Below are 25,718 nucleotides of genomic sequence, written 5' to 3'. Positions count from 1 at the left end.
AAATAAGTGCATTCCCTAGAATTTCAAGCTATCTCTTTAAATACGAGGTAATTTTACCACTTTCCACCTCGAAAATACTGAAAAAGAATCAAACTGTGAAGGTTAAAGTTAAGCAAAGCCTACTTGCCTTATACTGAACAGACAGACATAAGAATGTCAATCAATCAATCACATTAATCTTATCATAGGCATATTACCCATAATGTCAAACTATTTCTTTAAAAAGTGAAAAGCAAATTTGTTTTATGTAGCAGAAATACTTTCTTGCCACAGGACACTAAAGAGATTTCCTAAATGTATATCTTATACAGTGAGAACAGCAAGGAGACCTTGTTACGTAGACAAAAGCCAACATTTATTAATCCGTCTGCAGTGTACTCGCACAGTCAACATAGTCCAGGAAAACCATGAGAGAGGCTTCACATCATGTGTATAGAACTAGACTAATAATTTAATTCATAGATACAATAATACCAACGTTCCAACAAAATGTGCATTTCACAGCCAAAACAGCCCTCAGAAAATGAGGACGTCTGTACTGTCCATCTTAAAATATTAACATTTACATGTAACCTTCAGGAAGACGTCTTTGTACCCTCATCATACAATACAAAAAGCTGTCTTAGCACTGTTAAAACTCTCTGAACGGTGTTCTTTACAAGAGGGCCGTCAACCAAGGCTAAATGATAACAGTGAAATGTTCCCAGAGGACACTTTCAACTTGATACCTCTAACTGTGGTGTAAACCAGTCATGATTTATTAGAGCTACTTCTTGTCATTCTCAGTGTTATATTTACATGGATGACATACTGCTAATTCACTGGGGAGCTATTGTGCCTGTTCATGAGTCCAAACATCAATATAATGTTGTGAGTGGAATCAAGAGGACTTGATTATCTGCCAAATCTTATATTTTTAGAACATGCATTAAAAACAACACATGGACAGTGGGCACTATAACTGAATCTGAATGGTGTTATTCAAACCAACATACTGCAAAACAATATTTGTACTTCCGTATTTCTAATCACAGAAAAAATTGTCTGCGAACATCCTCAATATAAAAAGCAAACCAGGTTTAGTGTATATTGAAAATAATTAAAAAATATATCAATACAAATTTTGTGTCAACATCAAGGCATATGCAAGTCAGTATGTGCACTCTCATCTGTTCCCAGTGCAGTGGAAGATGTCAATAAACCTGATGTCAAAAATAAGGAGGGAAGGGGGGCAACCATGTTGACTAACAGATGTCTTACGCACACGTATGTGATATACAAGGTCTCTTATGCTTGGCTTCAGCTGAGACAACTGGCATAGAAGCTCTATCTCTGGACACCAGCCAGTGCTAAACACACTTGCTCCCTGTTCTGCTCCTCCTCTTTCACTTTGGCGAGCATTGGCCTATATTCATGAGGAGGAGAAGGGAAAGTCACATGGGCGGGGGCTTGGCTTTAGTGGGTAGTGGGGAAGTACCCCTACTCTGCTCCCTCCCAAATACCGCACAGACCAGGGATTCCAGTGTAGGCCATCTGTGAGGGATGTAGAGACATGGAGATGGCAGCTTCTCTCAACAGGAGCAGTTCCCACAGCCCTTAACACTGTTGAGGATCTCCTCCTGCAGTTTTTTCCTCTCCTCCTCCTTCTGGGACAGGCGCTCAGCCGGAGACTCGGGCGAGCCCTTGTTGCTGTTGAGGAATTTGCTGTTCTGGGTGTTCCACAGGTCTGCGTACAAGCTGCCGGGGGTGCTGAGGAGGGTGTGGTGGTTGCCTCGCTCTGCCACTTTACCCTGGCATTGGTGGGGAAAAAAGAAACATATGAAAGCTAAAGTTGCCAATGCAATATATCAATTTAAAATGAGTCCATGAACAGAGTCCTATAGTTAGCATCTCGTCATGACCACACAACACTGACCAAATTCACTATGGAGAGTCAGCCTCCCGCCCCACCCCCCAGAATTCCTGCCGCCTCCCCAACAACTGTTGCGATTCCTCTTGCAAAAACACGGACTCGCAGACACACGCGCATCCACACACAGCAAACACACACCCCTCCCACACAGTCAAACACAAATGAAGGCACCCCCTTCCCCCAGCTCCCATGAGCATGCAGAGGTGTTGGCATCATCTTTAGTGCGCCAACGATGAGCATGTGACTGCTTCCGCTCGTTATTTTAATGAGCACCCCAGGCAGTCCTCTGCTGGTGACACCAGCAAACGGCATGGCGACATCATACGCAAACATACCTCCTCGCCACAACCCTCTGATCCCTGCCATCTGACTCTGGAACAACACATGCTCACTCACCACAGTTCAAAGAAACCCCTTCTCATTTTATCCTATCTGATTCTAGCGCTGGTGGAAAATGTCACTTCATCCATGTTACATGTTACAACTCTTGCTTTACAGATAATAACCGACTTCCCTCTGTATCTGTCTGTTTGTGCTTTACAGAAGCCCGACCTGTTAAGTTGCAGTATTTTTTTTTCCTTTACGTGAATATTTCCCTGATGCACAATACAGTGACACTGTAAAACACACTTAGCCAGGTTGAATGTGCCATTCAGACATAAACACATCTGACCAAAAACTGTATAGATAAACTACATTGAATGGTGAGCTCCATTAAAAGACCTGGATGAGGCCTCATCAGTGTCTGGGAAGCTGGCCCATACATTATTAGTCACCGAGACAAACAAGGCACGCCATCTGACCAAAACACCCAGTCGAGTCTGACTGCTTTAATGAGCCCTTATGGAGAAAATAATACATTCACTTTTACCAACGGTGTCCTGTTGTTGAAGTTAATGAGAAAAGCTAAACAAAGCATGTTTTCACTACGTACATTGTAGAAAGGTACTCAAAATAAATGAGTGGCAAAAACAGAGGCTGCTTGCTAAATTCTTGTTGCTGTCAGACAGTGCGCTGAAGGTCAAGCAGAGTGCAGGTCATCATACTTCCGTTCAATGCAAAAATTGTCTAATTGGACTGGCAATTAAGACAGCGCATGTTTTTACTTGGAAATACTAAACCGTCATATTATCTGCCTTTTACGGACCTGACATTACAACTGGAATGTTAATCAGGGGGGGCACAAGCTCAAGTAAAAAAATAAGTGAATGAGTTCGTACCTCACTGAGCACTATGATCTCGTCTACGTCTACAATTGTGGAAAGCCTGTGGGCGATAAACACTGATGTCCTGTCCTTCACCATCTCCTTCATTGAAGTCAGGATGTTCTGGAAGGACAGAAAGACAAATAAGTTAACCACTTGTTAAGATTTACAAGAGTATCCCGTAATCCAAAAGAAAATACATCCCCAGGTTTGCAATAATCGTGGCATGCAAAAATAATAATAAAAAAATGCATGAATGACAGGATATATATGAAATACTCCCAAACTTTGATTTGAAGGAGAAGCTAAGTCTACAGAATGTTGCTCAGCAAAATCTACATTCATATGCTTTTCTTTCCAATGTTTACTTGTAATAATTTTAAAAAAACATCGTGCTGCGAAGCAACTGGAAATCTCAATTAACAACCACTTCTACTGCCCCTCTTTTATTAACTGAAGTTTAGATAAGGCAGGCCAAACTTTCTCATTAAGTTTAACATTTACAAAGACTGTGGGGTTTGAACTGAGCTGGAGATTAAGTCTGAGAAAACAGTGGCAGGTGGCCGGGGGAGAACGTGGGGGCGGTGTGGGGGGTGTATGTCACAGCAGGTATGCAAAGGAGTGAGCTGAATTACCGACAGCTGTACGTGCAGCACACAACAGGCACTTGTGGCATGTGATGTTTGCATGCCTGTGTCTGTTAGTGTGCATGCGTTTGTGAACTGTCATGCCCACCTCTTCTGTGATAGAGTCGAGGGAGGATGTCGCTTCATCATACAGGAGGACAGGTGGATTCTTAAGTATTGCTCGGGCAATGGCGACACGTTGCTTCTCCCCTCCTGAAACAAAATAGATGTCACAAATAACCAAAGCAGGCTAAAGCCAAACGCTTTTGAGATATATGAGTATACAGCAGGTCTCGCTCTGGCCCTTCTCATCAGATAATTACCTCAAACGGAGGGTTGGTGAGACAGACTTTCATTTAATTGTGAAGATAAATCAGCAGGACACTATGATTTTTTTCCCACTGTGTCTGACTCAGCCTTTATTACATATGAGCTGTGTGTGGCCTATTGAAATCAAGCGGCGTTCAGCAGATATAAGTATTGCTGGCAGTGGAAAACAGCGCTGAAGAAAGTTAGGAGCCTTACAGCCCAGACGCCCCCCCCACGCCCCCCCCCCCCATACACACACACTGGCAGCTGTCACGTACATCAGCAGTGAAATTAATGAGAAGTTAGTCATGTCTTTATTTTGTCCGTTCTATCACTCACTAAAGAAAGTCTGTGCTGCCAGTAATTGCATCTTGAATGTTGAGTGAAAGTGCTCACACTCTGTGTGTGTGAAACATTGTGTGTTAACGTGGGCTAAATGAGTTGCAGAGTGATGCTCGGAGCCAAATACTACACAGTCGTGTGCTATCACTGCTGATGAAATAAGGCAAGGTGACATTAAACAAGTTCACACATTACACAAAAGAGGACAACAAAATAACAATGGTAATTAAATCTCGTAATGAATCCCGTGTAATAATTAAGTTTAATTATTACCTTCTTTTATAAGACAGCAGCGCACAAACTCCAAACTTAGATATTCGTCACAGCATTTTGCATTCTCTCAGCCACATTTATTTCTCCGAGCATACAACTGCCATGCTAATATACTGTATATTCTTGGCAGCAGATGGAGGACAAAGAGAATGGTGTTTGGAAGATTTAGGCTCCTGTACTTCATTTCTTCCACTTATTGTATACATGTTTATAAAATGCACCTACAAATGCTGAGCTGTACACAATTAAGTAGCAAAACATTTTAGACTCAGTACTTTAAGATCAATAAACGCATGTTTTCAGTAGGACTAGTTCTGCTTTGATAAGATATTTGCCGGGTAATCACATAATATGTAATGGCAGCTACAACTGCTGTAAGATTTAGATATGGTCAGATTTTTAATACTGTAAAGGACCAACTGAGACCAGAAAAATTATATATTCAAGAAAAAACAATAATTACAAAAGACAATAATCAAATACACTGCAGAACATGCTCTGGTCCGGCGTCCTCAAATATGAGGATTTGCTACTGGCAAATTATCAAAAATTAATTGCTTTTTGCAGCCATATACTAGAAAAACATACTGAAATAATCTCTGTGTTTTACCGGTCCTATATTGTCTAAAGTGAGATTTCCATGTTTTTTTAAATTATATTACCTTGACCTGTCAAGGTGCTAAATAAATACTGTGGAAGTATCAAAAGGCTCAATCCACAGAGAAATGCACGCCCGTATTCACAGAATGTGTTTAAACGAGCCGTCAGGACTTCTATACGGTTGTGATGTCACAAGGTAAATGAGTGCCAGTTCAGCAGATGCAGAAGTACCAAAAACGCTGACCAATCAGAGTGGACTGGGAGGCTTAGAGAGACAGGCGCTAAAACGGAGCGCTTCACACAGAGGATGACTACAGGTTTATTCAGACAGACTGTATGAGAAAAATTATTTTGAACTAATGAAAATTAAAGCATGTAAACATGTTCTAGCAGAAACCCAGACAAGTACGTAAAAGTTTGAACCTGAAACTGAGCATGATATGGGACGTTTAAATGTTTTTACTTAGTTATCCATCCAGGGAAATGCACAAAACACACAACTTTTTTACTTGCTTGTGCAAATGAGACCATATCTAAACTGTAGTCATATTTTGTGCAACAAACCTGACAGCTTGAGGCCCCGCTCCCCAACCTGGGTGTCATAGCCATGGGGCATCCTGAGGATAGCGTCATGGAGGCCTGCTAGACGCGCCACTTGGTACACCTCCTCTGGTGTGGCGTTGATCTTCCCATACTGCAGGTTGTAGAAGATTGTGTTGTGGAATAGAACACTATCCTGACAACAACACAGTTAGAGAAAAAAAGAGGCTTCAGAGAATATTTTTTATTGCAGCAGAGAAAAAAAAGAGGACTGCAGATACAAAGAGAAGGGTAGGAGGGAGAAAGAGAACCAACACAAATGACAAAAATACTGTTCATGTACCATCTGTTCAGATCAGCCTCTGAGCTCACTGCAGTAAATACCTAACTGAATTCAGCTTATTTCTAATGCTGTTGTTAACTACTGAATGTTACTTTGTTCTATGCTGCCCCCTTGTTGTATATAATCTTCAACAACTATTGCAAATGCATATCTAGACACATGTATATTTCATTTGCGGGTAAGAAGCCCCAAATGGTGAAAAACAAGTTATGTGATGTTCATAAAATGACATTTTATTGTTTGTTTTTTATTGTGTTGGTGTGTTTCAGACCTGAGGTACGACCCCCAAAGACTTCCTCAGGCTGTCAAGGCTGATGTCTCGGATATTGTGCCCCGCTATGTAGATGTTCCCCTGCTGTGGCTCAAAGAAGCGGAACAACAGCCGAACAATGGTACTCTTCCTGCAACCAGACGCGGAACCAATCGTCAGCATTATTCTGTCTGTGAGCTGCACCGCCACAGTCTACTGATGATATCTGATGATCAGATACACTGGCTGTACATACTAAGATGACAGACACCTGGCTATAGGTTTGACAGTCAGTGTACTTGTAGGAAAAGTGACCTACCCTGACCCGCTGCCACCAACTATGGCCACCTTCTTCCCAGCAGGTACTTCGAAGGACACTCCATTTAAGACTTTCTGGCCCTCCAGGTATTCGAAATAGACGTCTTCGAAGCGAATGGTTGCCTCCTGTGGTGTGATAGTTAATGACGGGGCGAGATCCCTCTCCTAGAGAAAACCATCAGAGGGTTGAAACAGAGGAAACAGAGTGAGGAGATGGATAAAAAACAGCCACTGGCAGACGAGGCCCTGAATGATGCAACATTACTTCAACACCTTTGTAAAAGGGTATAATGCTAGAGCACTGAGCCAACATGAACTGCATAAAGCAGAAACATTCAGAGCAAATTCCAGAGGTCGTTTCAACTGAATCTTCAGAAGCTGCCCTTCATGGTGACTGAGGAATCAATAGGCGAGAAAACTTTTGGTACATACTGAGCTGAGCCATAGTGCTGAGATGCAGCCAAGGTCAGCTGTGAACAAAGCGCTATCTTTGCCCTGAGAGTAAAAGCCTGTTACTCTCCGTTTCTATACTATCTCATAACAACATAATCACCCACAATCAACCCCAGCCAATTAATAGAAAGAACTCATAGTCCATTAGTATAAACAAATGATAATTCCACACACCCCCAACGTGGAAAAAAGCCAAAAATCCTTTATTTATTTATTTTGTAGAGCTGTTTCAAGTAAGAGGGTGTTTTAAATTATTTTACATCCAACGTGTTCCACAAAAAAAGCATTCAGACAGTAATGGCCTGCCGGGCAGTGTCATTCCACAGGGAATCACAATGAAGAGGAGTATTACTGATGAGTGAAAAATAACTGGACAGATTCATTTCTCCTACTATAATTACAGGCTGGAGGCGGGAAAGGCATTCACATTGTTAGGCAGCAGGCGCACATTTGCACTTACGCAAGATGGGCTGTCGTGTTGTGTAAAAAGGAAAAGATAACTGCATTGAAACGTCGGAAATGTCGCACAAAAAAAATTGATAGCGATGACATTGAAGAAATGGAGGACCAACATGTCTAAAATCTGAAGGATTTTGGCAATTTCTTAAGTTAAAGAACAGGCTCTAGTTTTGGGAAGAACTTTGTCTTTCTTTATGGTTTAAGGTAATCAATATGAATAACAGAATGTAGTGATGTAACCCCATAAAAAGGGCAGTACATACTGTATTTCTTGGCTCTAGAACTGAAATTATCAGAAACTATTTTAATAATAACTTGTCATTCAATAAAAGATGCCACAAAATTGTTGGTTTCAGCTCCTCAAATGTAAGGATTTGACGTTTTTTACAAAGTCCTTTGGGTTTTGGACTGTTAAATCAATTTTAATGTCTTGTTTTAGGCTCTGGGAAATTATAATTTGAGCTCTATTTTCAAAATTGATTAATCTGTTGATTATGTTTTCGATCAATTGTTTAATTAATTGATTGTTTGTTCTATAAAATGTCAGAAAATGGTGAAAAATGTCTACAATTAAAAGATATTCTGTTTACTGACATACAAAGAAATCAGAAAGAATTTATACTTTTTTTCCTATACTTACTCAAACCAATTAACAGATTGTCAAAATATCCCACGATTAATTTAATAGTTGAAAACTAATAAATAAATAAATAAATTGATTAACCTTTGCAGATCTAATTATAATTGTTCCAACTATTTTCCTACATTTCATGGACAAAATGAAAAAAGCCAAGACATTGATTGATGCTGGAAATAATAGTTGCAGCCCTAGTGGGCAATGTAAAACTTGAAGGGGATATTGAAGAGAAGAGCACTTTAGGGCAAGAGTCCATACATAAGTTTCAACAAAAACAGCGGAAAACACAACATTTATCGCAGTTTCATCCTCCCTTAAAGAACTCGACAGTGAAAACCGTTGTGTATCATTAGGTCATCTAATGAGTGAATGAATAATCACTGTTAGAGCAAATGTAAAATGACAACAAAACGGACTTGCTCATAAACCATCACATTCAAACTAAACTACACAAGCTTGTGTTGTTTTAAAAACTCACTAAATCAATGATTAAGACAATTAACTGTTAATGTTGGAAAATAGGACCCACTGAAAAGAAAGGAAAGCAGTTTTACTTCCCACTACAATATCTGTTAAAATATAGGGTGCATCCATTAAAATGGCTAATGATCACAACTATTTAATGCTTTGGATAAATCCACACAACATAGCCAATCATAGTTCTGCTGCAAATTTCCCTAACATCCTGACCAGCGAGTAATGTAAGTAGCAATAGCTGATGAAGCACCTGAGTCATAACAAGCAAGTAATTACCATGTTAGACGACATCCTATAATTTTCTCACAATCCTATCAGCACATGTGGATAGGTTAGCCATGTCATGGGGCTAAGAACAACTCAGTCCTAGGGATGGGCACAAGTTTATTCCGAGATCGAGGGATCGCATCAATACCTCAAGGGCAAATCGAGTACTTGTTTTTCTAAATCTATTTTTTAGAAACCAACGCATTTTTCTGCAGGAATAATGATGCACAGCAATACAGCCTACACAACACCTAATACATATTCTCAATCAAAACAGTCACAGTTACCCTTTAAGGATTTATTTTTCAAAACCCAAACTTCAAAACATTGTTTCCTTACAAAAAAACAATAACATTTCCATTTGAATTCTGTTAATGATCAGTCCTGCTGTAGAGAACAGTGGCTCCACTGGCAAAGAGGTGGCACGTATCAGCAGGTGCTGCTTTTCCTGAACGCTCAGTTTTTTGTACCAGCCCCAGTGTGTACAGGTCATTCCAGTGTGTTTTTCTGAGGACAAATGCATGGCTCACTGAAATAAGCTTCTAGCTCCTTGGCATCCATATTTTCAAACTAGTCCTTTCTCTCGGCTGGTGAGGCAAAGAGCCGGTTCCAAAAATCAAAAGGTCTTTGTGTCTCGGGTCAAGCACAGAAGCAAGAGGTGCTGTGTGCGCACAAAAAACTTGAGTGCCATTGTTTACCAAACGAGGACTACTATAGGAATCGATAACTCACGGCCATCCCTACTCAGTCCTGTGTTGAAATCGTTCAATACCTTTCTTTTTAACCACCATCATGTGCTGCTGCTGTAGAAAACATCTTGGTAAAAGGCTTAATCGTGAGTTTTTCAGATGTCTCTCTATTCGATTTCTATAATTTACTAGTCCACTGTTTGCTTTTGTTAAATGTAAAAGAAATTTTGCAGTTTACTGCTACAATGCAGAGAAGAGTATGTCAGGCCGACAAGTTACCTTGATCTTGGTGTCAACGCTGAGCAGGGTGAAAAGAGTGTTCATGTCTATCAGGGCCTGTCTTGTCTCTCTGTACACTGTGCCCAGGAAGTTCAGGGGAAGAGAGAGTTGGAAAAGCAGGCCGTTCACCATCACCAAGTCTCCTACGGTCATCGTACCTACACGAGAGCAACAGAACAATTTAAAGACATGCACATAATCTAGCTCTGTGGTATTATGAATGTATCTTTGGATACAAGCTCTAATAAAAACACTCAACCATTTCTTCTTTCAAGTTGTGAAAGCAGACAAAGCATGTTACAGTCTGAATCCATATCCACCTGCTGTGATTTCATTTTCTGCATCAAGGCTATTTCATGCTTGCTGTGCTTTGTTCTCATTTGGTTTCTATTATCCAGTTCAGTCAGGGTTTTTTACACACACGCACGCATGCACGCAAGTACGCAAGTACGCAAGCACTCACTCACGCATGCACGCACACACGCACGCACGCACTCACAGACACACAGACACACACACAAACACACAAACACAGACTCTCACCTGCTGAAATGCCCTTGCTGGCCAGCACCATGATGGCAGTGAGGCCGAGACTGAAGATGGCACTCTGGCCAAAGTTGAGCAAGGCGAGCGTAGACGTGGTTTTTAAAGAGGCCGACTCATAGATCTTAAGGTATCCATCGTACTTCTCAGCTTCATACTTCTCATTGTTGAAGTACTGCAGTCGAAATGAGAAACATGCAGAGAGGGAGCACAGGGCACAGAGACAAAAAAAAAAAAGGATTCACAAAATGAAAGAAAGTGTAAGATAGGCGAGGAGAGACACAAAATATGGTTAAGGTCAAAGTTTAAGGAAGCATGGAAAGCAGTGCCAGGCAGATAAGACACTTTAGCGCAGCCTGCCTCACGGCTGCATTTGTTCTCTGTGACTGCTCTGGGCGTAGTCTGGGTCTCAGTTGGCCTCTAAAGCCCTTTTAAATGTCTGTATCTCCATCTCCCCCACACTGATCTAAAAGGATGTGAAGGGCGGTATAACAAAATCCAGAACCTGCTCAGCAAAGCAGCTTTGGCAGAGGATAGTGGTTATGGCAAAATAACAGTTTATAACATATTAGGCAATTATAAATGGAGGAAAAGGAAAGCTTTGCAAGTTAAACAAAAATCTGTCATCACTCTCTGTAATTTACATTTGTGGCTGTAGCTTACATAGACACTAACAGGGCACAGATATATCTTAAGTGATGCACCACACAAGCAATTTTAAGACATACAGCTATCATTTAGAGAAAAAAGTCTCATGAATCAACCACAAGCACATAAAACTACGCCATGATCATAACAACGACCCTCCTCAACTCTGCTGCCAATTACCTAATATTTCTGTTTGTTTAGTTTGCACTATTGTTCCTGTGCTCTGGTTAAGTGGGCGATTTGCTTCCCTTGCTAACGGCAGTGGTGCTGTGCTGCTACTGACTTGCCACATATTTGCATATAGGGAAATGCAAGATATGAGAGAGAGAAAGACAGAGAGAAAGAGAGAGAGAGAGAAAGAGAGAGAGAGAGCGAGAGCGAGAGCGAGAGCGAGAGCGAGAGCGAGAGAGAGAAAGAGAGAGAGACAGAGACAGAGACAGAGACAGAGACAGAGACAGAGAGAGAGAGAGAGAGAGAGAGAGAGAGAGAGAGAGAGAGAGAGAGAGAGAGAGAGAGAGAGAGAGAGAGAGAGAGAAGAGAGAGAGAAAGTAGCACATGGAGGACAAACAGAAGCAGTGCAAGGCATCGTGTTCAGGTTCTCATCCAGCCCTTTGTCAAAGTGGAACGGATTTCTGAGTGGGTGGAGATCTAATTACATATGCACACTCACAGCTCAGAGTGATGCTAAATCCGGCCGCATTGGCACAGATGACACAAAATAACACAGAACAAAACAGAAAACAAGAAACAAGAACAACAGGATGCAAAATAATACAGCAAAGGAAATAATAAGGGTACAAAAATATATCTGGAGCACCCCAGCAAAGTATCCGAAACTGGATGGTGATTATGTTTGTATGTGTCCTAATGTACAATGAGGTTACCTAGAAAGAGGTTTAAAAGAGTAAGATTCAAGATTGCAACGCCACTGACATAAGTATATACACTGGAGATCAAAATTAGAGAACAAATTACAAATTACTTGATTTATTCTAAAAATATTGTCACATTTATACTATTCAGAACTTGATAGTATATCCACTGTGGCTATACCACTGCTGTGCTAGCATCTTTTTTAAATAACCAAGGCACTTCAACAAAGACCTGGATTTTGTGAAAAAAAACAGTGAGCAATATTAGAGAACAGTAACCATTTTGTCAGAAGAGAAGATTAAAACAATGTTTTCTTCTATAGGATTCAGAAATGGATAGGAAGTGTAGAGGCCCTTGCTTTGAATGTCTTCAGCACATCTGCGCCCACAGGACATCACTAGTTTCTCACACTGCTCTGGTTTGATCTTGGTCCATTCTTCTTCAGTCTCGTCCACAGTTCACTAACTGTGATGGGCTTCTTAGCCAGTACGTTGTTGTCAAGGATTTTCCAGAGATTCTTTATGAGATTCAAATCTGGACTTTGACACTTCCTCCTCCAAATTTAACTGACTTCTTTAGACTCTTTGGGTTCAGTCTTTCCCCAGTCCATTGGTGAACATAATGTTTCCCATCAGACACAAATAAATTGAACTTTAGCAATGTTGTGTCCTGGTTTGGGGATGTTTTCTGCAGCAGGAGTTGGGTCTCTCGTACAGCTACATGGCAGGGTGAATGCAAATGTTTATGTGAACCTCCTTCAATACCTTCACTGTAATTGCTCACTGTTTTTTCACAAAATAAAGGTTTTTGTTGAAGTTCCTTGTTTTTTTTTACTTTAAAAAAAGCTAGTTCAGCAATGGTATAGCCAAAGTGGATATTCTATCAGATTCTGAACAATAAAAAATAACATTATTTCAAAATAAATAAAGTATTTATAATTTGTTCACTAATTTTGATCTCCAGTGTATGGCAATGTTTACATCTGCACCGCATCATTCAGGTGTCTGTGAGAGCACACTGACCCATAACACCCTGGCTCTCAGCAGACATTTGCTATTCGAAATAAAGCCCCCAGTGACAGTCCAGTCCGAAACTAAAACTGAGATACTATTTGGGTCACTGACTAACCCAGGGAAATAGTTCTGAATGTCTGGTGGCAAATGTCTCATTGTTTGCAGCAACTGGAGTAACATTTACAGAAATGAAAAGGATGGACAATTTTACACTGAAGGGAAGAAGAGTAGGACAGAGAATCAGAGCACAGAAAAATGAGCAAAATAAAAATGAACAGGACATTGTGGGTTTGACAATACACTGCTGAAATCATTACTGATTTTTTGATAAACAGAAAACAAATTGCTTACCATCAACCATTTTGATAATCGGTTGAGGTCAGTTTTCTGAGTTATGCAGCCTTTTGTGCTATTTAACAGAATATCTTGTTGCTGAAATAGGCTTACTTCATTACAGACTCATCACTACAACACATTACGTTGATTGACCACATTTTATTTTGCATCGACTATGCACACTGGTAGCGGTATGCAATGTATAACCATCAATAAATGTTTCGCAATCAGTAATATTGAATTGATGAAAACATCAGATCTCAGTAATACAGGAACTTTACTCCCTTTCAGTCCTTTCAGCCATAATTTCCACTCCTTTCACTCAGTAAGATAAACTTTACTTCTAGCTTGTACTTGGCTTGATAAGGAATTTTTACGTGAAAGCAGTGAGAGTCCAAGACAGAGCCACAGCACGACATTGAGAGTTAGAGAAAGCTTTTGATTCATTAAAAGGCAAAATTCTGACAGTGGCAATCATGCCAGTGAAACACTGTTATCAGAGGCGAGTAAATATTTGTCCATGTCAGTGTGCCTAGCTTAAGTGAACAGAATTAAAAGACAAGAAAAAGGAGGAGATAAAAGGGAAGGCTTGATGAAGGGAGGAGGTGAGGATGATGAGGAGCTGAAATAAGAGTGTACAGATGTCTGTATGCCTGTGTATGTGTGGTTGAGGGGAGGTGGGGGTGGATCTCACCTTTACAGTCTCATAGTTAAGGAGGGAGTCAATAGCTGCGTTGCCAGCGTCATTGTCTGCTTTGTTCATTTCTATCCGGAAACGAGTCCTGTGTTTAGAGACACATGCACAAAGACGTAAGAAACTTTCTCTGTACGTATTTCAGCCTATGGCTGAACATTGTTACTGTCAGCAGAGAGAGCTGCAGAACGGTCTAATATTAGCAACAAAAACATTAGCAATAAAGCGACCAATTGAAATAGAGTCTAGTACAAACGTTGTTGTTACCTCCACTGAGTGATGAGAATGGTGAAGAGGGTGTATGCTGATAAGGTACCCAAGGACACTGCTGCAAACTGTCCACCACACTTGTAATACTGCAGAAGAGAAAGGCACAGACAAAACAAAGCATCCTTTACATGCTGTGACTCAGAGGTTTTGTGATAAAAAGTCAAGCGACCACATCAGATCATTGCACTTCGACGTTGGTGTTACACAGCCTTTTGAGAACTTACTGTTTTTGACCATTCCACTATGAAATTGAGTGTTACAAATGGAGGGGAAACTACAAGAACTAATCGTGCTAATGCTTTAGCTATTTGGGCAATGGAGTCTGCCCTCATTACAGGCAAGCTGACATTATGGTCCGGAGTGGAATAATAGCGCAAAGCTATAGACAAGCCGTTCTTTCAGTGGTGGCCAAGGAGGGGGGCATCTGTTCGGGGCATACTCCACAGGAGGACATTAAGCTGCTACAAAGCTTTGGGATTTATCATTGACGCTAATGGGCTCTGTGTTGCCACCAAAAGTTCATGCGGATTCATATTCCATTTAGAATGTAAATGAGACACTATCCCCAAAACTAATTTCCAGACAATCTGCTGTGAAGAGTGTCAAGGTGATAGCAGGTTTTGTGATAACATTAAAAGGGCTGAAACAGGAACAGCAATTAGAAATAAAAGTGAGAAAATTGTAAACTGGTTCTCTACAATAATGTTGAAGCTTATGACTACCATCGTTAGTGTCTGTGTGCGTGGATGTCACCATGAGACTCACCAAAATGGCACTGACGAGGCCCATCTCAAAGACTGTGGGTCCTAGATTAAAGACGAGAGCACTGAGGACAAATGAGATGCCCCGTGTGCCGCGGTCGATGGCCTTGGACAGCGCACCTGTCTGGCGGCTGAGATGGAAACCCAGATCCAGATTATGCAGGTGAAGGAAGACGTTACTGGCAATGCGTCGTATGGAGCTCTGGGCCACCTTGCCGAACACGGTGTTCCTTAGCTCGTTGAAGAGGGCTGCACACGCCCGTGACACGCCATCTGGGATAGTGGAGGAGACGGAGAGTTTAGCACACCTTCTGTGAAAAGCAAGGGGGTTCAATCAGCGGGACTGGGCACTATCATAGGAAAACATATCGTTATCCTAAGCACTAACGCCTGTAGTTCTCAAGTAATATAAGGCAGCAAAACAAGAATGCACTCCCTACCTTTCCTGGCTTGTAAGATGTAATACAGTATTGAGACAGTTGAGACTAGGAGTACAGGATTGTTAACTGCTCTAAAGCGAAGGTTTGTATGAGATCATCTATGGTCTGCAAAGCACTGCAGGGCTACAGCAGCAGCCTACCCAAACATCTGTAATTACGGAGCAGGTTGCTGTCTGAATCCTCACTATCATGGAAGGCCAGCACAGTGCAGACTGAGGGGAGGGCGAGTGTGTGAGTGTATACAAGTGTGTTCAATGTGTGTGGTGGTGAGCGGGCTACATGTGTGAGCAGAATACTAGAAGAGGGGGAGGAGGTTTTTTTATAAGAGCTTCACAGAAAGACAAGACTATGAGTTGAGTCGATGAACAGGCTTAATTTCACCACTGTCTGAGTCTAGACTTTTGTCTGGCTGATCTGGAAAATGGAATTTGTGGCTGAGATGACAAAGATGAAGATGAAGAGTCACAGAAGTTACAGGCGGAGGTGACACACGTCATAGCATCATGCTGAAAAAGGGCCAAAATTAGCGTGTCCACCCACGTGTCATGTTTTTAATCACTGATGATCAGATGGAGCCCATAAATATCCAGGATTGCTAGAGTCATTTGTCCCGGGAATTAATGCAGATTGTAACCTTTCCCACTAAAGACCAAGACCAGATATTAGTGAGGTTTTTGGCCAATGGGAAAGGGGCTTAAGAGTTTCAGTTCAATAAAATCATCCATCTCATTCCAAGGAAGTCAAGTATTTGATTCCTTATACTTCTCATAAACTGGTTTACAAGCAGATAGTGAGCATGACAGTCACAAATTAATAGTCTGTGTGTTTGAATGACATGTGGCCTTCCTGTGGCGATTTCACCGACTTGTGTGAATACACAACTTGTCTGCTGTGACCAAAGTCAGGGTAATAATCGCCCTGTCTGCCGTTCTTCATGGGGCTATAATGTGGCGTTAAATAGGAATGCTCATCTAATGAACGTGTCCACATCTGACAAGGTAGGATGAGCACTGTGCAACCTTTTCAGCCAAATTACACCCGTCACCACAGGCTCCCAGTACCAGGCCTTGAGTGTTGCAAAGAGGGAACAGAAAAACACAATTCCTACAATTCTTTAGAAGCATCCCCTTCATTCTTCCTCGCCATCTTAATTCATCCTGTCTGGAGTCCTGTTCATGTGCTCCAATTATTCGACAATCGACAGGCAGCATTAGTGTGCAAGACCTGAATGGGCTCATTAAAATAAGTGGCTACAGGATTAAGTGTATATTGCATCCACGCTGATCTCACCTAAGGCCAGAGTGACATGCAGTGGGTGTCAGGGTCTTCATCACCAGCTCATAGCAAAAAAACACTAAGCAGAAAGGAACTTGACATTCACGCTACATGTCACCCCCGACTCTTCTTGTTTTCACAGGGGCCATTTGGACAAAGACAGAAAAAAGGGAGTGCTCTAAAGGGATGAAGTGAAAGACACATCCTTGGCCTTTGTATAACTTAAAAAAATTACAACCACAAGCAAATTCACGATGTTTGCCTTGGGAGCACACAGGTATCATACTGCAAAGCCATCAGCGCTCATGAGAGGAGCGCAGGGATTGACAAAGGTGAACTCAGACGCTGAAGAACGGAGCACATAATGTAAATAATGTGAAGGAGAGGCGGGGGTTGCCGAGCGGCATTGATATGAATGTTTTGGGAAAGGTCAGCCTGTAGATAATAGGCAGTCCCACAGTCCCCTCTGATGAGCTCGACACCTGCCAGCGAAATACAAGTCTGGGACTCACAGCCAATCAGCATGGCCGTTGCCATGGTAGCCACAGTGCTTGGCGCGTCATTCAGGTTCAGCATGTGTCCCGACATCTGGTTAAGCTCGTCCACTGCATACTTAAACATGAAGGGCACCGTCACATTGGTCATCTGGGAAGAAGGAAACATTCGGAGAGGAGGAGAGAAAAAAAAGGGAGTGGAAATTGTTTCAAATATCCTATTAGACAGACTTATGTTCAATATAGTACTGTGTTACTCTTACTACTATTGTTCTGCAATACATCCAATATTACCCATTCAGGTGCAAGTACGGATATGTGTGTGCCTGTATGTAATGTATGGTATAGTATGCTGTGTGTATTCTTCTTGACTGATTGTGTTGGTGAGGTAGCTGGCACTTCCTGCTAATGGAACTGAAATGGTTATTAAAGCTCATTAAAAGCCCAGGGACAGCTGTGTGACTCAGGGAAGGTGGTTCTCTGTGTGTTAGGACACAGCAGCAAACAGTAGGGTTTTTCATTTGAAATCCATTTTATTTGAACCTCTCAACCGCTTACACAGGGAATGGATTTAAATATGTTTGTTCTTTTACTCCTGTCAAGTTCTGCATGTTATAATTTTGATAAAATATAAGCAAGAGCACATACAGTATGCACGTGCACGCACGCACACACACACACACAAACACAAACACACACGCATGCACATGCACATGCGCACACGCACCTGTAAAAAGGACACAACTATAATGCATCATTTACACTGCAAAAGCTACATCCCCAGGGTTCTCACGTTATACACGTGGGTATTGTACTCAGACAATAGAAGTCCTCTGAGTGCCTCAAGGAAAAACAATATCTTTGCTACCAAGACAAGAGAAAATGACATAAATATAGCCTGGGTCTATTATCTCGGGGCCAAACAAGTCCCCAATTTTTCCACTAATACATGATAAGGATGGCTGAGCTCTTTTAAATCCATTAACGGCCAACTGGAGATTAAATCAACACGTCAATCTGTACATGGCAATATGTCATCTTGTAATAGAGATATTGTGTCAAGGAGTAGAAAAGAGGCTTCAGGCTACTGAGAATCAACCTAAACTTATAGTATAATACACAGAGGCAGAGGGCTTCATTTGAGGCAAATGGAAACAAGAGCTTCTATATAATAAGTTATTTGACTGACTTGATCATAGGGCTGGATGATATGGTCAAAATCTTCTTTCCTTTCATATCTCAATAACAATATTTTTTTTTTCCTGCTCATTCAAAAATAAATGAATAAAAAATATGGAATAGCCTCACGATAAAGCCTTTTTTATATACTCCTATGTGAATTAAATACTTTACAAATAAAAAATTAGTATTTTCTCATTTTATTAAGAACTTTAGTGCAATATGAACATAACAGTTAATAAAATAATCAAGAAAAAATAAATGTACATTTTTCAAGCTATACACTGGCTATGTTTACATGTGTATCACAATAGCTTGATATATGATTTCTTCATGATGCAATTCAACTGAAAATGATAAGCTATTATTTCGAACTAACGCCCTGCCCTCTGCAACCACATACTTATGAGTTGATTTAAAATTGTCTCCTCTCTGCTGGTGGTTTCAGTTCAAACAGGCAAACTGCAGATATCGAGGCTAACTCCAGCCATGCAGGAAAATAGGAGAAGATTGCATTGCATGTGTGTGTTCTCTCCTCCTTAGCACACACACTCAGACATGCTGAGTGGCAGCAGTACATGCTTATTTAGAAGCTGTGAATTTGTGATTGTTTCCCAGGGTGTAAATTAGAGACCATCAACAAAGGAAGAGGAAATACATCATGCACTGATTGATGCTTGCAATTAATTATTTAGGTTATTTTAAAAGTAAACTGTATTTAGATTTACACAGGCTCTTTACACAGTGTGAAAACCTGGGGTGAGCGCTCATGTTGCTTGAGTAACTGGTGGTCAATGGAGGGAGATGTTATTTGATTTATTAATAAGGTATTTCTGGTTTACAAATATTTTTTTGAACAAATAGACCAACGCTTTGCTGTGTTTTGGCTTGTATTAAAATGATGTAACATTATACTGTGACAGAGTTTGACACCAAGTCTTACACTAATCTTCTATGCTGATATAGATCATTCCATAGCTCGATAACGATATATATCATGCTCTCTGGTAATTCAATAATTAAATAGTCTCCTGGGATAAAGCCATATCAATCATGTCTTCAAGCTGCAGTAGTGGCAAACAACAATGATGTGCCACTGACAAATAATAAAACCAGACATTACTTTTGCTTTTTCTAGTTGTCCACCATTTTGCTTTAAAACAGGTTTTAACTACACCTGAGGGATGCTGCAGCCTTTTCTAAAAACACGAGTTAGTGTTTTGGAAATTTGTTGTGGCTACTCAAACTCCTCAGTTTATGCACTACTATTCTATTCTTTGGGGCGGCAGTAGCTCAGTCCATAGGTGACTTGGCTGGGAACCATAGGGTCGCTGGTTCAAGTCCCCGTGAGGACCATGTATGGAGCGTGGACTGGTGGCTGGAGAGGTGCCAGTTCATCTCCTGGGCACTGCCGAGGTGCTGTTGAGCAAGGCACCGAACCCCCAACTGCTCGGGGCGCTGGTCACTGGCAGCCTCGCTCTAACATCCCTCCCTAATTGCATGTATAGGCCCTGTTTGTGCATGTGTGTATTTCGGGCCTGTGTGTGTATGTATGTATAATAATAAGAGTGAAAAAAAATTCAATTTCCCCGTGCGGGATAAATAAAGTAATTCTTCTTCTTCTTCTTCTTCTCTCCTGCTTCCTGCCACTTGTTTCAGCGATGGTATGAACTTAAAAGATTGATCTCTGACACTTAATTATCTTGTGGGTTTAACTGACGTCAGCAGTAACCTTGAATTGTCACTTTTCTCTTTCACTGTATTTTACTGTTTTTACAATGAAAAGTGCCCATCTCTGGATCTCTATACATCATACCAGAGAAAAGAAAATTAATACTAATCTCTCTATTTCAAAGTCTCTATAATGCATCACTTTCTATACCTCTAACAACAAAAGCATCAGGAGCATCGTCAGTGGCATAAGCACAGTCAGGTCTGAATAAAAATGTGTTGCTGTTGAGCAACCAGCATTAGAGCAAACTAGTTGACCACGCTAATATTACTTGTATTTTTTAAGTACCGGTATGTTTAATAGTAGAACGCAATCACACATTACATCATATTTAACTCCATGTTGAGAAACATTAATCAGGCATATCAGTTAGCTAGGTAGGCTAACAATAGCCATGTTGGCTAAGGCTAACTGTAATATTAACTTTGTGTACATCGGCAAAAATATATGATATTACTTTACTGTATACTGACAATGCCAATTTCAAGCAGCATATACGTTGTGTGCAGGTGACAAGCGCATGCACACCAGATAATGGCTAATGCCGTGATACCATAGTGGCATACCATCAGCCACTTCTATGAAAACGGGACTGAAGCTTATTCCAAAGTGATATGCAACTGAAAATCTTTAGTTGTGCGATATGCATCAATAACACTGCTTGTCGCTAATCTAATAGATTCAATAAGCTTTATCTGACAAAAAAAAATTAATAAATCAAAAAGGTTAAATAGGAATTAACCCCTCATAAATGTTTATGACAATATCTGTAAATGTACCTTGGCTCCAGCGAGCAGGGCCAGAGAGATGGCAACACGGGCCCGCAGGTCTGGTCTATTCTTTGGCCACACATAAGACAGCATTGCAGACAGGATCTGCCTAGAATCCACCTCCTTCAGCTGTAAAGAAGAAAACATATGCAAAGCTTATTCTTAGATCACAATACCATGAGTTTGAGAAACAAGTCTGTCCTGTAAGATCCATGTCAAATGAGTAAAATAGTATTTACTACAAATGTTTACTTTCAACCTTAACTACCTTATGTTTGGCAATATTGGCAACTAACTTGCATTTTGTTTTCAGTGTGACAATCATAATAACCTCAAGATGGCTTTCTGGGCAGAAACATGGAACTTCAAATGTCAATGTGAAATCTGGGCGCAGCAACAGAAGAGTCTCCAGGTGGACCTGGGGGTCCAGTCTGACACTACAAGTCCCAGGAGACACCTGGGCTGTCATCCCAGCTGAGTTTGAGAGTCCAGTGGTGCCAACATGGCTGTTTACACACGCTCCATCACACACCTGCCACAGGGGCTCCCCACAGGCCAAAGAATATGCAGTAATTCCTCTAATCCACTCAATATGGTGGCACCATGTTACAGCGCTGCTGTATGGCGGGGCTTTCAAGCTAATTACAGTGAAACTGTGCCCAACACCTGCATTTAATCAAATAAGATGAAGCATTATGTAAAACTGCAAAGACTGAAGTCTCTGTACTATATATATCTTTTAGTGTAAAAAGAAATGTCCCAAACATCAATCATAAGAGATATTCACACTGCAGTGCTGAAATGATAAAGTCAATTAATCAATTTTTATTTTTTTTTTAAACGATTTTTTTTTTTTAGATTCCAAAATTAAACAGGAATTAGACCATTATCAGACAGACAGCCATGTGGGAAATGAGTACTTTTATATCTAATTTGTAGAAGTATAAACCTATGTAATTTATATTAAAATAACTAAACACATCAATACATCAGCCCGAGAAAACTTGACTGCACTGGACAAAAGGTCACTGCAGGTGGCTGAAAGAAAGACACCAATTTTAGTTTTGGTAACACTGGAAATATATCTGTCAGTATTTTTTAAATTCATAGACCAAAGAATCAGGTAAAGGAAGAATCAATACTGAGAATAATCATTAGCTGCAGCCCAAGGCCATTGCATTATTTTCAGTTCACATGTGCCCAAAAGCAAAAGTGGTCCTTAAAAAGCAGCATACAAAAGTGTCAATGATCAGACTCAAAGAAGGAACTTTACTCACCACATTTTGTGGATCTGCATTTAGCTTTCCTCCTGCATTTCCATGCCAACATGTTCTTTTGTCTGTAATCTGCAAATGCTGTGGAAACATAATGCCCTGTTATTCGACTTTTGATTTTGATAGCTGACATGAGTCACGATTGTTTCTCCATCACACTTACTTTTACTGCCTCCAAAATCTGACGACTGTTTTCGTTTCGGTTTGTACTCCATGTTGCCGTTCGTAGGTGAGGAGGGGAACTCAGCTGAAACACATGACAAACATATACCATCTTATTTGACTGATGTTTCTGATTCCTGCTGATTCATTTTAAAGCTGTTTTAATATTCAGAAACATTCACACAATAAGGAACAAGAGAACAACTTGAACACAGGTCAAATAAACTGCAAACACAAACACTAAAGCATTTTCTTCCCTGAGTGTTTTCACCAAAATGCTCATAGTTTACTACATAGGTACAGACACCCAAAATAAAAGTATCTCTTTGTAGCGGCTTTGCATTTATCTTTAGTTGTTTCATTTTATTATGTGGTCATTTTTCACAATGAATATGTGTCACTAATACAATTCATTTAATCCAACTTGAAATCAACTGAAGCAATACAAGTTCAGAATCAGAGCTGCAAAATGTTCAGAAATAGCCAACTGACATCACCTTTCGTGAAATTCAATTCAAACACAGTGAAAAGGAAGAAAGATACTGAGTGCTTGATAGTAAACACTCACCCTGTGATTGACCAACATTCATACAAAGAATTAACTTTATTGGTGATATACGTGACGTGGGCCAATTTTAGATACTTTTATCTCCTTGAGGACACAATATCATTGCAGCTCTTATATATGATGACTTAGCACATTATCTCATCTCATCTTCATCCGCTTATCCGGGGTCGGGTCGCGGGGGCAGCAGCTTTAGCAGGGGACCCCAAACTTCCCTTTCCCGGGCCACATTAACCAGCTCTAACTGGGGGATCCCGAGGCATTCCCAGGCCAGTGTGGAGATATAATCTCTCCACCTAGTCCTGGGTCTTCCCCGAGGCCTCCTCCCAGCTGGACGTGAACAAATATTGTACAACTTATTTAAGAAAAGCCTCATTTGTTATGAGACAGTCATTTTACGGTACATATGTGTTTATTTATACCAATGTTATACAAAATATTTCATCCATTAGTTGTAAATGTGGGATTTGTTTGTAATGTGTGGTTTTTGGGGGGTAACTTTTATTCTCTAGATAAAATACACTTCCTTGTCAGTTTATTAAGTACACCTAGCTCAAACTACAGTGACCTCTGATATATATGGAGAACAAAATAGTAGAAAAAGCTGGTACATAACAAAAAAAAATCAACCACCCCTCAAATTTACAGGTAAAAGTTGGATTATAACTTTGATGAAGGTGTGACAGAGCTTTTACACCAGACTACATCACATTTTAGCAAGATAGACACGTGTTGTTGTAAAGTACGTTCAAAATGTGATGCGATCAATGACATACTGTCAACATGTGATAACAGCTACATCAGTCCCTGGTGGCACAAACAAGACAGTCTTATCTTAACACTGACATGCTGCACCATTAGCTTGGTAAAATAGTGAACATTTGAAGCAGACAGTCAAGCCCTTGTGTTATAATCCTTTCACTTAGCACAGGGTCAAATCTAAGGGACAAAGTGCAGAACCTACTGTGATGTTAACCATTTACCATGGTGTTCAATGACGCTCATGTGAACACAGAATACCAAAAAAGTATCTCAAAATGTTGAGATTATAATAAAATAAATTAAAATGTAGAAAGACAGTACAACATGAAAAAAATGAAGAATAACACAAAAACATGGGGCCTGCTAAACTAAGGGAGTAAATCTAAAATGCCTAAATAATCGAATAGTTTGTACCAATTTATTATTTTATGCGGTTAATAGTGGTTTAAAATATGAATATGTAAAAATATAAAAAGGAGGCTAGTTTGTTATGCCAAGTCATTTTGTAGCATTTTGCTGAGATAATGAAATAATTATGTAAGTTTAATATGCCGAATATTTGGGATTAAGAATTAGTTATAATAATAATGATAATAATAATAATAACCGTTAAAAACAGCGGTTTACAAAGTGCTTTGACAGCGCAAATCAAAATACACATATATACAGTTTAAACAACACAAATAATAAAAATAATCATGTGACATCCAGTAGGGTACAACACAACCATATTTACACATCATTGTATAGAAAGAAGGGGCATCTTTAATGGACAATGGAAATTATTATTAGCTTAAGGTGCTTGCAGAGAAAGAAAAGACGACATCACGACAAAAGACGACATCAAGACAATTCTATACAAATGAGTTTTAAGACAAGATGTAAAAGAGGATACTGATTCATCACGCCTTAGTAATGAATCCATCTTTGTCAGGATTGCATTTACAAAACATTTTGACAGGTACTTCTGTAACTCAAACCAAAAAGAAGTAACATGATAAGACAACTAAGTTAGTGAATACTAAGTTAGCCAGCTGTCGTTCAACGCTAAGTTAAACACGGCGTATGCACGCAGAGTAAGCACGCTGACCAAATCATCCGTAACATAACGCTTCTTCCCGGAAAGTTAGTTAGAAACAGTTTACATCTCTGCCCTTGCGTAGTGACTGTTACACCACCAGCACTGTGTCCTCTCCACCCGACCCGACTCCTTCACTCACCTGATATGTACTTTGGCGTTTACGGTCCGTCCCGTTTTCACTGACACTTTTACTCCAGATGTGATACGAGCTCGTCTGTCGAAGGAGAAAAGCTAATTTTCGTCTTTGAAAGTAAAAGGCGCATTTCAACGGCACTAACATCGGCGCCATGTTTGCCAATGCAGGAAAAGCGGGTAGTCAACATGCCGGTACGTCATATCCGGTCTTCACCAACGCTGTCAGTTGCTTTGGCATCTACAACAAAACTAAACAATACATAACAATTTAATATATATTATTCCAAAATTTTAACATGATGACAAATCAGTTTACTTCACAATAAACCTCTTGATTCTCATAAATAAATTCCACATCCACAAGAAGACATTTTCAAAGTCCCTTCCTATATAAAGACATTGTCACTGACGCTAAACAAGAAAAGTGTTTTCTGCGGAAAACTTAAAAATAATAAATTGGCAAAAACTATTATATTATGTAGGCATTTAAAATGTACTCCTTATTTTAGCAGAACCCATACGTTTTTGTTTTTGTTATTTATTTATTTTTAAGTTTTACTGTCTTTTTTTTTACATTTTAATTTTATGTTATTATTGTTTCCAAACGTTTTTTGCATTGTGTACAACTCTGGAACATGTAAGAAAAGTAATGTTTATATTGAATGTTTCAATTAAAAAATAAATAAAATAAATTGCTAAGGCATCTAGTCTGCCGGAAATCCAGAAGTAGAA

The 25,718-nt window shown here is 40.1% G+C and overlaps 1 protein-coding gene across 1 annotated transcript; it reads right to left on the bottom strand.

The window, feature by feature from the left end:
- Positions 1 to 346: 346 nt before the first annotated feature.
- Positions 347 to 25,140, bottom strand: abcb7 (ATP-binding cassette, sub-family B (MDR/TAP), member 7; the record flags this gene model as incomplete). Its single annotated transcript, XM_083915220.1, has 16 exons — positions 347 to 1,790; positions 3,133 to 3,240; positions 3,853 to 3,956; positions 5,832 to 6,003; positions 6,422 to 6,551; positions 6,720 to 6,883; positions 9,980 to 10,137; positions 10,523 to 10,697; positions 14,087 to 14,174; positions 14,354 to 14,442; positions 15,122 to 15,390; positions 17,345 to 17,477; positions 21,017 to 21,136; positions 22,285 to 22,362; positions 22,445 to 22,528; positions 24,991 to 25,140. 16 exons carry the CDS (start codon positions 25,138 to 25,140, stop codon positions 1,572 to 1,574), a joined length of 2,241 nt encoding a protein of 746 aa, XP_083771346.1. The 3' UTR covers positions 347 to 1,571.
- Positions 25,141 to 25,718: the final 578 nt, after the last annotated feature.

This window comes from Echiichthys vipera (assembly GCF_963691815.1).
Source record: "Echiichthys vipera genome assembly, chromosome: 6".
Taxonomy (NCBI): Eukaryota; Metazoa; Chordata; class Actinopteri; order Perciformes; family Trachinidae; genus Echiichthys; species Echiichthys vipera.
This window is presented reverse-complemented; position numbering and strand designations above follow the sequence as displayed.